This window comes from Dermacentor albipictus, chromosome 1 (assembly GCF_038994185.2).
Source record: "Dermacentor albipictus isolate Rhodes 1998 colony chromosome 1, USDA_Dalb.pri_finalv2, whole genome shotgun sequence".
Lineage (NCBI taxonomy): Eukaryota > Metazoa > Arthropoda > Arachnida > Ixodida > Ixodidae > Dermacentor > Dermacentor albipictus.
In genome coordinates, this window is record NC_091821.1 from 187,000,365 (window position 1) to 187,014,201 (window position 13,837).

A 13,837-nucleotide genomic window follows, 5' to 3' on the forward strand; every position below is an offset into this window, starting at 1 on the left:
GCCTTGTACATTTTCTTTATAATCCAGCAAAAGAAACATTTGATCACACATAGTTCTTGTCTGCTGCATTGACTTGCCCTATACAGGTTAATATTTTGGCAGGGTGCCATTTGACCCAGTGAAAAATTACAAATATAGTCTGGTTAAGGTAAAACTGTGATGAGATAATCATCATTGCTGTCTTTACATTTATGTTCCAAGTTGTAGCCCAGACTTTCTTTTACTTGTCCATGGTAAAACGGGTACTGTTACTATATAGACAAATGTGTGCAAGGTGTCCGCTGGCATTTTTGTCCCATTTGATGTAATCGTGTGGCACTCTTTAATCACTTCACTAGTTATGTGATAAGTACTGTTTTTTGTAAATTCCCATCCTTAATTGTGACACCCTGCTTCACGTAGCCAAGTAGATATCATTTCTAGTATGGTCCTCGGCTATGGCCGTTCACCAAGTTTCGTTCTTGATGTATATTTCCTTTCGACTCCTGTACCCCCAGCAGCTCCTTTCTCAGAACAGATTGTCTCGCCTTGCGAACTGCCGTCACCTCGCCCGCCTTAACACCAGCATATTCCAGGACGCCTGCAATTCTCATTACGACTTGGCCCACCGTGCTGTGACTTTTTCTCTTTTCGGTGAAGTTCTTTGGACTTCTGTGCACGTTCCTGGCTTAAGTGAAAAATTTCTCTCGCGTTTTGTTGGACCTTACACGGTCATTGAGTAGACATCACCTGTCAATTACTGCGGCTCACCCCTTAGAACGCCGTCCGATCACCATTGCCGTGGGACAGAGATAGTGCATGTCCTTGTTTAAAATCATATTATCGACACATTTCATAATACAGTAAAAGCTCGTTAAATCTGATCTCACGGGACTGGGAAAAATGTCCCGATTATCCGAATGCCGAATTAACGAATGAACAGGAAAAACATTAAAATCAAGTTGGAGAAGCATACCTTTATTTACTGAAGTATTTTGCAACAGTCGTCTGCTTTTTCGCGCTGATTCCAGCGGACATCACAATTTTTTCTTAACTCTTCCAAATGGCCAACAGCCCGCAAACTGTCGGAAGTGCTCCGGCAAACGTCCTCCAATATCAAAAGCGCCTTCGTGACTTCTCGTAAGGTGCGATGATGTCGTGGCTGCACCTCCTCGCATAACTCATCTGAATCATGCTCTTCCCGGGCGCCCGTGGCATCATTAATAATTTCGTCATTGGTCAGGAGACCAGTCGTGTCGACACAATCATCAATCGCGGTGTAGTCCTGAAGGGTCACATCTGTGGGAAGGACAGCATCGAAGGTCGGGGAGTCATGATCAGTGGACTCGACTGACACCTTGTCTGCTACTGCCGCATGCTCTGGCCTCACAAAACCGCCGTGCCAAAAACAGTTGGTGATGACTTGCGGAGGTGTATTTTTCCACACGTGGGCGATGATGTGCACTGCGCCGAGTAAGCCCACTTCATGCTGCTTTCCAACTTCTGAGCATAAAATAATTCGCTGTAGCAGGTGCTTTTGGTACTTCGACATCATGTAGTGAATAATACTCTGGTCCATTGACTGAAGGTCACATGTAGTGTTGGGCAGCAAAAAAACTACCTTGACACTCTTCAGTTTGACTGTACAGTTATGTGCACTGCAGCTCTCAACAACCATAATTATCTTGCAGTCCTTAGAGGTGAAGTGCCGTTCTAACTGCTGCAGCGAGCCTCGAAAAATGTCCGAGGTCATGCAAGCCTTCCTAAGAAGTTGGCACTGTACTTGACAGGAAGGCTTTTGATGTTTTTAAAACAATGCGGCTTATGCGCCTTCCCGATGACAACAAGTGGCAAGCACTCCGTGCCAGTCATATTGGCGGCAAGAAGCACAGTTATCTTTTGCTTGCACTTTTTGCCACCAATGCACGGGTTCCCTTCGAAACTCAACGTCTTGTCGGGCAGAGCTCTGAAAAATGGAGCAGTTTCGTCTGCATTGAACACGTCACCTGGTTCATATGCAGCGATGTGCTCAAGCAGCTTCACATTGTTTCACTGGGTGGTCATGCTTTCATCAACACTGGCCTTTTCACCGCACACTTTTCTGAAGCTCTGAAAGAGTCAATGTTCATCATTGCAGCATACTTCTCACCTTGTGCCACAATGAGAAGTCCACTCAAAGGCAGATGTATGTTGCGACAGTCAATAACCCACTGGAGCAAAGCTTCTTCGAGCTGGGGATGAGCTGCGGTTCGCAACCGCTTTCTTGATGCATGAAACTCCTCGCTTCCAAAGGCTTGAAGAATCTGTTCATTTTTACGTACGTTCCAAACGTGCTCAGCTTCACGTTGTACTTGGTCGTAACATGCTGTCGCAATTCGCCGTTCTTCAAAGCCTGCAAAATTTCCACCTTAGTCGCCAAGTTCTTGGCTTAGTACTTCTGCCACTTTGCCGGCGTTGCCATCACTGGTAGCGCACGATGGTGGTGGCATGCAAAACATGGTCACAACGAAAAAAGAAAACTCCGCAAGAAGAGATAATACCGACTCAACAACACAAGGGAAAATGGCATCGAAGACGCAGTGGAGCGAAGAAAGAAGACATCGACGTTTGGTGATGCTGCGATCGCCCCCACCAGAGAGTTTCATATTAGTATACCTAGAGGGAAATCTGGCGCTGAGATTGTTCAACCATCATAGGAATTATGGGAAGTACAGGCTTCGGATTGGCATTCTATTAACTGGCGAACTAGTCTGCAAGTATTTTTTTTTTGGCAGTTTTGGTTTCGCGCCAAGCGCAATTGCTATAATCTACAGTGGGACAGCGCAACGCAAAGCTCTCTGCCTTTGTTATGTTGCTCGAAGTGGCGATAGCATGCTGGGCCAGCGACTGGGACGATGTTTGGGTCTCGGTGTGGTGTCGAAGCCCTGACGAGAAAACGACGGCATTGTAAGCGATGAAAGAACATGTTTCGACTGTTTGGACCTTGGTTTGTTAAGTGTGTTATGTTGGCGCTGTAGCGTTACGTGCTTTATGAAACTTCAGAATAGGGAAAAGAAGGCACTACTGATGCAAGACATATACAGTTGGACTTCTAGTGGCTTGACGATCAAATTTTATTAAGGGCTTCATTATACATTGCTCGTTCATGTGCTCATTGAAATGAGTGTTTTAGGACTTTGAGAACACAAACTTACTTGTGGTAGGAAAGGTTGCTGCTTCCTGGCTGTAGTCTAGTGTCGCAAAATGGGTAAGTGCAAAGCCACGCCATAACACTTCGGAAGTGGTACGTCAAGATAAAATATGATGAAGCATACTCGTAGGAGGCCCCTAGCGTACTAGCTAGCACTGCAGCAGATGTGCTTAAAAGTACTTGAAGACATTCAGCAATCGTGACAGCCGACGCAGCCTTTCGAAAGAGCGAGAGAGTTTGCAGCGAGCAGGCGTCGTAGCAGATGACACTTGTAGCATTCCGCTCAAGTGCGCAACACTTTCTCACAATACAACATTTTTATTTCCATAAATACTTGATGAGTATATTTATATAAGTACATGTACGGTTGTTATTGCTGTTGCAAAAATAAATAAATAATTATTCTCTGGCGTTAAATCGGGAACAGAATCGCACAAGAATGCATACCCTGGTGTGTCCTGGTAATAAACCATAGTAAACCATGCTTCCATCTCAAAGTCACACAAAGTTTATGTAGCGTGTTGTACATTATATAACATACTGCCGAAATAAAATTGGATTTTACGCGTTAATATTTGAGTATGGCTTTGTTTACTGTGCCGCAAGCAAACACCACTAGTCTAAAAATCGAAGTCAATCCGAAGCCTGTACTTCCCATCATTCCCATGTAGGTTGAGGCAACTCTCATGAGAGCCTCCGTAGACACTAGCGCCACATTTCCCTCTAGGGTATTCAGAAACTCTATGGCCCCCACTAATTGATGACGATGGCGGTGCAGTTTCAGTTTCACTCCTGTGGTGCCAGCGCTGCTTTACCACACTTTCATGTAGCGGCAGCCGTCAGCATTTGTCTGAATTAAGCGGTGCGGGGCCGAATTTTGACGAATTAACGAAGGTTCGGTCCCATAGACTAACATGCATTTTGGCCGGGACCAATAGAGCCGTCCGAATTATCCAAATTTCTGAATTAGCGAGAGTCACATTAACGAGCTTTTACTGTACTTCCATGCTGGCAGGTGGCCGCTTCCACAGTGAGAGGGAATTAGTGTGAGTGCAACGCATGCCTGACTTTCAACTTCATCATCTCCACATATCATCCATTGTACATCTTCATCTGTATGTATATCATCACCAGCAGCACAGCTTGATCCTCGTGGTAGTAGCATGAGCTTGGCTGGAATAAAGCGGTTTCTTGCAGTATATACAGAAGGCTTCCTAGTATTGCATAGCAACTGCAGTTTAACTCTTAAAAATAAAATTTGCCAAAGCATTTTCTTGCAGGAGTGCTTGATTGGAGCACTTGAATAAACTATTTAATGTAGAGATTTTTATTGCATTCAGTGGGAAGGAGGAATTTTTGCTGCTCAGCATAGTGTGTGTGTGCATGTTGCCCTGGCTCGATTCTCCTGCACAGGCAAAGAAAGTGTTTATTTTCCATGTAGGTGTTATGGTTTGAGTGATGGTAACAATAACTTCATCGTAGCTTGTAGAAAGCATTTCTGACACTTATGTGATCCCTATTTGCTGTTTTTAAGTGGTTGTTAGGCACACTAATGTGTGCTATGCATTACATACCAAAGGTTTTTTTTGTGAATAGCTTTCTTTTGGCTCTTTTGCCTGTTTTAGTGGTTGGTAGTGGTTGGACTTTCATCACTGATACAAAGGCATCGATGCAAAGGGTGTGTGCTCACGCACAAGTGAATTGCAAGACGCGTTTGTCGCCGAACATCATTATAGCTCTTCGAGACACATGTGCGGTCTTGCTAAAGCTCTGGGGGGTCTGAAGGTCTAGTTGTGGCAGTCGCCTTCCATGCCGATGCCTGAGCCACTACAGACAGCACACATGTAATTCTATTGTATGTATAGCCACCTATACTACGGCTACAGATGTGCTGGTTAATGGCTCTGTTTTCTACAGAAATATGCAATGAGACAACAAATGGCTGATAAATAATACTCACTACAACAAATTTACGTCTTCAAATGGATCATTCCTTTAACTTTATAAAAACTTTTTGCTGGGCAAGTTGGTGCATGGCTATGTTTTAGGAAGAGCTGCGCCTAAGAAAGAATGCACAGAGGAAAAAACGAGGTAGACGAAAAGAGCGCATACTATCAACTGGGTTTATTTGTGTTGAATCTGCATATATAGGCAGTGTTCACACGTGACAAAAAAAAAAAGGAAGGGCGGAATGAGGAGGAGAGGGCAAATGAAGCCTGCCTCATGTCAACACAAGCTGTGCAGAACATTTTGTTCAGCATGATATAAGGCAACAGAAGTATCACTTACGCACTCCTCACCCTTTTCCTTGATGTGAAAAGCTTCTAAAAGCTCACAAGTCATTTTATTCTTGCTTCTGCCTAGAATCTTAATTTTGTTAAATCGTGGTCTACATCCTTTACATGCAATGCAATGAGCAGGCAAGTGTGCTTCTTCTCTTTTCCTAATTGACAACGCATGTTTCTCTGCGTGTTCACTCACGCAGCACCCTGTTTGGCCCACATATACTCGTCCACATTTTAGTGGGATTTAATATACTACACCCGTGGCACATTTCACGAAAGTTTCGGACTGCTTTATTCCATGACTGCTTCGTCGGGCTCCTTCTCCGCTTATACTTGGGCATAACCCCGTGAGCTTATTGGGGGCAGAAAAAACCACAGGGACGCCATGCCTGTTTGCCACTTCTTTAATGTTGTAGGTGACTTTGTGCATATACGGCACGATGGTGGGCTTCTTTTTGAGCAAGCACCCAGTGCTGCTGCCACATTTCTCTTTTGTTACCTTCTTAAAAAGGTTCTCAGCCACTGCTGTGATGACCTCGCAGGAGAAGCTGGCTCATTCCCCCCCTTCCCTTTTTTCTGTCACCTGTAAACACTGCTTATATATGCAGATTCGACACAAATAAACCCAGTTGATTGTTTGTGCTCTTTTCGTCTACCTTGCTTTTTTCCTGTATGCATTCTTTCTTAGGCGCAACTCTTCCTAAAACATATTCCTTTAACTGTTTCGTTACTGCTAGAAAGGTGCTCATTTGCGCTGCTTTTATGTTTTAACATATTATTTCAAGACATAGTCGCAACATATGCTGCAATACACAAAATTGTAGTAAGATTATTGGTGTTTTGAATGGATGTATAGCAGTAATAATTGCTCAGCCAATTTTTTAGAATTCTTATGTGAAAGTTGAAAACACCTTAAGGAACACGAATAAAAGTTATAATCTTCTCTATTATTAATATAAGCACTGAGAGTAAAGAAATCTGAAATATAGAAAATATGCACCTGGTTCCTAGTTCCCAATCAGATCATGTGAGAACATAATTATGAAAAGCTTTTGTCGTCGATACAAGCCATAGTGATGCCTGTGCTATGCGGGAAAGCAGTAGCTTCACTAATATGAAAATAGGCAAGTTCCTACTTTTTTACAGGGAGCATTTGTTTTTACTCACTGCAGTAGGCACTTGGTTTCTATTTTACTAAATTTTTTAGGCTCGTGAAGCAATGATTGTAAGGTCAATGAGCATGCAGAAGCCTCATCATACTTGGTTATTGCGTTCTACAGCATTTCTGTGCAAGCAAGGTAGTCATGTGCTCGTTCACTTGGCGCTGGAGCCTCCACATGCTTTTAGTTCCTGTACAGTGCTGTGCAGTATTGTATAGTGTTCTACAGTATGTTTCAGTAACGAATAAGGGCACTTGCTCAGGTGGTGTTCACAATGTAAAAGATTAGACAGCCAGGCATGCTTTGGTTGATGGTCAGTCTGAACTCAACTCCGTGCTTTTGTACGAGTGAAAGCCCCCACACGACAGGAAGGATTGGTCGTAATAATTTGTATATATGTTGTTGAAATTCTGATGGATAAAGGCAAACCACAGTGGGGAAAATGAAGTCGCACTTGATATTAGTCGAACACAATTATCAAAATAACATTCACTCTTGAGCATCTACCCTTGTTTGAGACTGCGTTAAAACAGGCTCAAAAATCTGAAAGTGACAACTCGAAAAAACCTTTTGTGTCTTCATTCCTGCTGTCATTTAAAAATTGTTTCCAAGTCGACCAAAGCACAAATATTGCATCTTTTTATTGAGTAAGTGTTAGGAGCACTGGAAGCTAGTTTCGACGATGCCTCCAGTCGGAGTTTTATTTTTCCAGGCTCCCCATTCTGCCAGCAGTTGTCAACTGTGACAAATAGTTAAAGTTCAGTAGTCATTCATTCAAATGGTCAATGATGTTGCTAGTAAAATAATTCCAACAGAAATGCTTAACATCAAATAGAAAAATTGTCGAATGAATTGATGGATTTCTATAGGCGCAGTAATGAAGGAGTTAATAAAGTGAATAGTTTCTAGAAGCGTTTGGCTAGTCGCTTACGTTGATAGCCATCGTCAATAGTTTCTGCATAATTTTTTTCTTGTAGAGGCTTGTGTAACGCATATCACAAGACATGCTGTCTCTTAAGGATGATTCCACGAGAGATCACACATGCATGTCCGCTCGATATTTTTGTTTTGTCTGGTTTTGTTATATGTCTTGTAGGAATATTCATACTGCACAGAACAGAAAATTTTATTCCCAAAAGGCGTTCCCAGGTGAGCCCAAAAAGATTTGAAGTTGTCGGCGCGGGTGTCATTCTATTGCTTACAATATTTTCCAATTTCACGGCCAAATTAAGTGCAAGCTAAAAACATTGTGTCGAACAACTTTTCTGCTCATTTTAATATGCGTCATAGTAAATTAGTTCCATGCGTTTTGTTTTGCTGTCCTGAAACGAAAAAAAAGTTAAAAAATTTCAAATATGGCCCAAATTGGAAAAATTTTGTAACTTTGATGCGTCTTGGCGCATTTTCTATTTCGCACAGAAAGGTGGAAAAAGTGTCAAACATACAGCATTCTTTTCGCAGCATCTAGGCAAATATCTTCCTACATGAAACACAAGAGAAGAAAAAAATGTAAAATAAACCAGTTTTTTAAAAAAGTCATTTAAAAAAATTGAATAACTCGGTTCCATTTTTTGAAAAAAATTTGGATGGAAGCCCGCTTATGTCAGGCAAAACATGGGTCGGCAGTATGTTTCCTCATTTACTTTATTCTCAAAATATGGCAGGCCAAAGTGGCCCGCATTGAGTGTACTGGCTGATAGGTTTGCCTGAATGGGGCGGTGTTTTTTTTTTTTTTTTGACGAACAGAGAACTTTTTCTGCTTTTTCTGGGACACAGGAGGCAAACTCGACACTACTTGTGGTGCTGGAACAAATTTATTGCATGTCCTTTGCAGTTAGTATTTAAAGGGTTAAGTAAGCTGGCTAGTGGCAGTTCTTGTAACGGCCAGCGCATGTACGCTTGACTGATCAACAGCACACATCCACACATGCCATGACTGAATTCCCGCCACACGCGGCACTGCTTTCCACTCCATTGACTTCTTCTGACGATGCTCCTCGATCGCTGCAGCAGGTGCATGAAGCAGGGCCACATTCTTGATGTTGCCGCCGAGGGGCACGAAGGGCCAGCAGCTCTCTCTCCCCACAGGCTACGCCACTGATACCAGGGGAGGTATTCTGTAGGAGTCCACCTAGTGAACTGTCCATTTCGGCCGCTGCCGATTGGCTGCGGCCGCTCATCTACTCCTCACTCGTACAGCTGCATCCAATTAGCAGCGGTCGAAATGGACAGTTCACTACTTACAGAATTCCCCTTCCCCCCAGATGAATATTTCTCTGGATGATCCAGTCCTAGCATACAAAAGGAACAAACCAATATACGAAATGTTTACTTTTTTTCGACGATTCAGCCAGGGTCCAGCTTTTGTCACTGAAAGCTCTCTCTCTCATTATATATTGTGATGAAGGTAAAGACACTTGGGCTTGTGCGCTCTGACTGCGGGCAGAGGCAGAGGGAAGACAACAAGGCAACAGCCAGCCCGGTGAATGAGTGTTGTCTCTGTGTCTCCTTTACAGTGTGTGTGTGTGTGTGTGTGTGTGTGTGTGTGTGTGTGTGTGTGTGTGTGTGTGTGTGTGTGTGTGTGTGCGCGTGCGTGTGCGTGTGTGTGTGTGTGGAGAGAGATGGCTTGCCCCCCCCCCCCCCCCCCCCCCTTCATTTGAGAAATATTTGGTACACCCCTGCCACCCACACCATCACAGGTGTTCTTCCCATGCCTGGTAGCAGAAAATATCCAACTCACAGATGTATACTTTGAGTGGCACAACTCGTACAGTTGGTACCTATCTTTAAAATGGCTCACTGCACTATCTCTGACATATGTTACGTGACAGTAGGTGGGTGCTTTTTCATCTAACACTTCGTACACTCTACCTAGGGCATAGCAGATGTGCGCTGCATCGTGATGCATGTTGTCACTTATGGCAGCAAACCTGTTTGTTGCTTTCCTTGTCGTGGTGACACAGATGAAAATGGAGATTTGTTTCTTGTGCTACTGGTACGATTGTGTTTCATTTGAGAGGACAGTCCAGTTTTCCACAAAATCAAAATGCAGAACAATTCTTCCATACTGCTCGCGCTTCTTTGCTGCATGAATAGCTGTGGCTTGAGTGCAGCGTATGTATTCGTGAGGAATCCATTTGGCCACCCATTTGCCGTGTTCTTTCACAAAAAGGGTTGGACATGACGTCTTCCTGATCAAGTCGCCACTTTCCCAAATAGCAAATGTCACCTTCTCCTTATCGACCATTCCCAGACTGGCCAAAGTGGGGCTTTCATTCCATGGGCGGCGCTTGCATTCACCTAACATACAATCTGTGGTTGGGAGCCGCAGAGGCACAGTGCTTTCATGCCTTTCAATTAGATTTCCATGCTGGTTATTTTCTCAAGCGTGGAGACGCAAAGGTTGGCATTAGCGCAATAAACACAAATGCAAACCTCCTGTTGTGGTGTGAGCAGCACCCATTTTGGATGCAGGCTGTATAGTAACTTGGCCAAGACAATGGTACTTTTAGGGTGAGCTGCTTTGACTACCTGGAACGTCTCGCAAATAGAATGTGTCACAAACCGCTTTGAAATGCACTCTCTGTGGCCGTTTGTGATGACTGACACAATGTCCTTGTTCGGGCTCTGGCAAGAGCACCAAAGTTCGTCCTTGGTGAAGCAGTTGAGCACAGCTTGGACATCCGATATGGCTTGACCTTGACCTCGTGTACGGATCAAAATCTGGCCACATTCCATGCTTCTCACGCCAATTTCGGGCCTTTCTGAGCATGTACATTGTGACAACTGGGATTTCCTCTTCAATGCGTTTTTCATCTTCTGGTGGCACGATGGTTAAAAGTTGGAGGCACTCTCGATAGGACCTTGAAGCCTCATGCATGACGTTCTGTCGGAGATGGTTCAGGTGTACTGACGCTTACGTATGCAGTGCTTAAAGTTGAGTGTGTCTTTGTCACCACAAAACTTTCAATCTTGACTCGTTTTCTCTTTCGTAAGATCGTCTGCTGCATTTGTGAACAGAAGACGGTGGCTTCAATGGTGAAACATCAGAAGAAAGGTGGACGTGCCTGTTCAAGTTCAAGTCTCGCGGTTTCATGTTTTACGAACAAGGCCGTCTAAAGCTTTTCACTGTGAAAACGTGTGGGCCATGCTCATTATCGAAGGGCAATGACCGTCTGGCAGCACCAGTGACCTCTGCTGTTCTCGGTGTGGGAAAGCACGCCAACAAAGTGCTGACAAAATGTCGTAAATTAGATAACTTTGGCAGCCTTTGGCTCAGTCATGCTGCATGGCACTATTTCAGACAGACGAAACACAGAGGTAAAGGTCTAAGTAAGACAAAAATATGTTATCTGTGAGTGATGTGGAAAACTTGATTTTGGGAAACGGAATAAAGGCTCAGGAAATTACTCGGATAAGTTTTTAGAAAGGCACAGTGCGAGTCGCATGCGATGGTATTGAAAAAGGTTCCAGTATCCAATGCATATAGGGGATGGGGAGCGTGCAGTGAAGTAGCACATTCATAATGGCGCACCTGCCTAGGCACCGCTTACAAATTATTACTGTGTGCACCAGGCAGGTTTTGGCAAAGTCAGCCACAACATGCACTCGTGGTGTCTAGCATGCTGTTCACAAGCAAATAATGGAGGTGTAAGTGTGATGGCCACATAGATTGTACGCTGCAAACTTGGTACACGTTAGCATCTTAGAGGGCGGCAGCCCCCTGCCCCCGCACAACTAAACACAAATAAAATCTGACAATACATTTTTTTTTAAACAAGCTGCCAGAGTGAAGTTCTGAAGCAGTTAAGAAATTAGAACTAGATTTGCATGCAATGCAGACTAATAGACAACCAGCAAAGGTATTCGATGGGGGCGAAATGCGAAAACACCCGTGTACTGCACGTTAAAGAACCCCAGGTGGTCAAAATTTCCGGAGTCCCCCACTACGGCGTGCCTCATAATCGGAAAGTGGTTTTGGCACGTAAAACCCCATATATTATTATTATAAACCAGCAAAGGTACGGAAGCCAGTACGCTCAACATGGGCCACTTTGGCCTGTTATATTTTGTGAATAAAGCAAATGAGGAAACATATTATTGCATTAATGTTTTGCCTGACATATGCGAACTTCCACCCAAATTTTTTTGAAAGTTGGAAAAGGAGTTTAAAAAATTTTATTTCTTAAAAATGACTTTTAAAAAAAAAGACTTGTTTTGCTATTGTTTTCCCTTGCGTTTTATGTAGGAAGATATTTTGCATAGATGTTGCAAGGAGAACATTCTATGTTTGACAATTTTTTCAAGTTTCTGTGTGAAATAGAAAATGCACCAAGACTCGTCAAAGTTACAAAATTTTCCTGATTTGGGCCATGTTTGGATTTTTTTTGTTTGTGAACAGCATAAAAAACGCATAGAACTATTTAACTTTGAACCATATTAAAATGAGCAGAAAAGATTTTCGACACAACTTTTTTGTTTGCATTTAATTTGGCTGTGAAATTGGAAAATATTGTGGTAAGCAATAGGACAACACTCACGCCAACACCTTCAAATATTTTTTTGGCTTGCTGGGACCGCTTTCGAGAATAAAATTTTTGGTTCCGTGCAGTTTGAATATTCCTACATGACATAAAAAAAAAACAGACAAAACAATAATATCAAGCGGACATGCAAGTTCGATCTCTCGTGGAATCACCCTTATGTACTTGCTGACAGCTAGTTTAAAAGACAACAGTGATTCCCAACCAAGTTACATTGCTCCACCAGATGTTTTGCAATATTGTCCCCCTTGCCGCCTTCAGAATTCTTAGTTTTGTCACGGTCCTTCATTGCAATTGGTTTTGTTTCATGCTTACATGTGCAGGTGATGCTCAACGTAAATGCCTTCATGCAGCAGTTCCATTCTGGAGTCTTCTATGCGTACGTGAAGCTGAAAGAACAGGAGTGCCGCAACATTGTTTGGATTGCTGAGTGTGTTGCACAGCGCCACCGTTCAAAGATTGACAACTACATCCCGATCTTCTAGTTATTTTCTAATAGTCATCTGGCTTAAGTAGTTCAGTGTAGTGTGTGTACCATGCATGGCTAAACTTTGCCGTTGAAGTGCTGGTTCTGAAGTGCTTGTTGAGAGTTAACTGAAAGATGGAATATGCTTGTTGTCTGTGTGGTAATCAGAGGTCCGAATTGCAATTTGAAAGCTGTTTTATGTTAACCTGTTACAGCAGCTCATCTGCAATTGTTTTAAAGGGCTAAAATAAACCTATAGTCCCTTGTGCGCATGTATTTATTCAGGACCTTTCTAATGCCCTTGTCATGTAAATAATACCTTTATACATATACATATATTGTACAAGCAGTATGTTATGATGCGTTTCACTGAAACAATAAATGTGAAAAATGATTATCATGCAAGTATTCTAAATTTGCATTGGAGATTGTATGCAAAGTTGTGTCGAATCTGAATTGAAAACCATAAGGAAACCTTTTCCATGGAAACTGGAAATGAGCTTAGATGTTGTACATCTTTCTTATGCTATAGTTTGACTAGAAAAAATAAATAGTTTTCAGTTCAATTCAGCTCTGTCAGCCTTTCTCTCTATGCAGTGGCTGTTACAAATGCCATTTTACTGTAACAAAGGAAAACATTCTAACACATTAAATGTTTTAGTTAGTCAGCTTTCAGGTTTTCAAGGCCTCTTGCACTGCCAATACAAAAAGATAAAAGCTACTCTGACCACTGATGCCAGGTGGTGCACAGGTGATTAAATCTGTGCATAGTGACTGCACACACGTTTTGTTAAGGTAGAATGCGATGGACAATTTTGGAGCACTCAAAAACATGACCACATTTGTTTTCATTAGGGGCTTGCAAATACAGTCGACTTCCGTTAATTCGACCCTGATGGGACTGATGAAACCGACTAAATTATCTGGCAGGTCGAATTAAACAAGATGCATAAAAAATATCGCAACACACCTCCGATTCATTTGGCAGTATTTGCCAGAGTCTAACACTTCGAATCAAACGCACGCCCACATTGAGTGTGTTCAAAGTAGAAAAATTATGTTGAAATTGCATTAAAGCTCCTAAAAAAGTAGAAATTTTCCATGCACCTGATTGTTTAGCAAGAATGTGTTGCACAATGGCAACCAGTTTGCTACGGTAAAGCGTGCATACGGTAAAGCGTGCGGACACTGCGAAGGCTGTTTTAATTTCATAT

At 42.8% G+C, this 13,837-nt stretch overlaps 1 protein-coding gene across 2 annotated transcripts in view; it reads left to right on the forward strand.

Moving 5' to 3' along the window:
• Nucleotides 1–13,193, forward strand: part of VhaAC39-1 (V-type proton ATPase subunit VhaAC39-1) — a 30,778-nt gene extending 17,585 nt beyond the window's left edge. For both annotated transcript variants that reach the window (XM_070530615.1, XM_070530614.1), the window contains exon 7: nt 12,481–13,193. In XM_070530615.1, the coding sequence (XP_070386716.1) occupies nt 12,481–12,642 (162 nt within the window). In that variant the 3' untranslated portion in view covers nt 12,643–13,193. The remainder of the gene's footprint in view (nt 1–12,480) is intronic.
• Nucleotides 13,194–13,837: the final 644 nt, after the last annotated feature.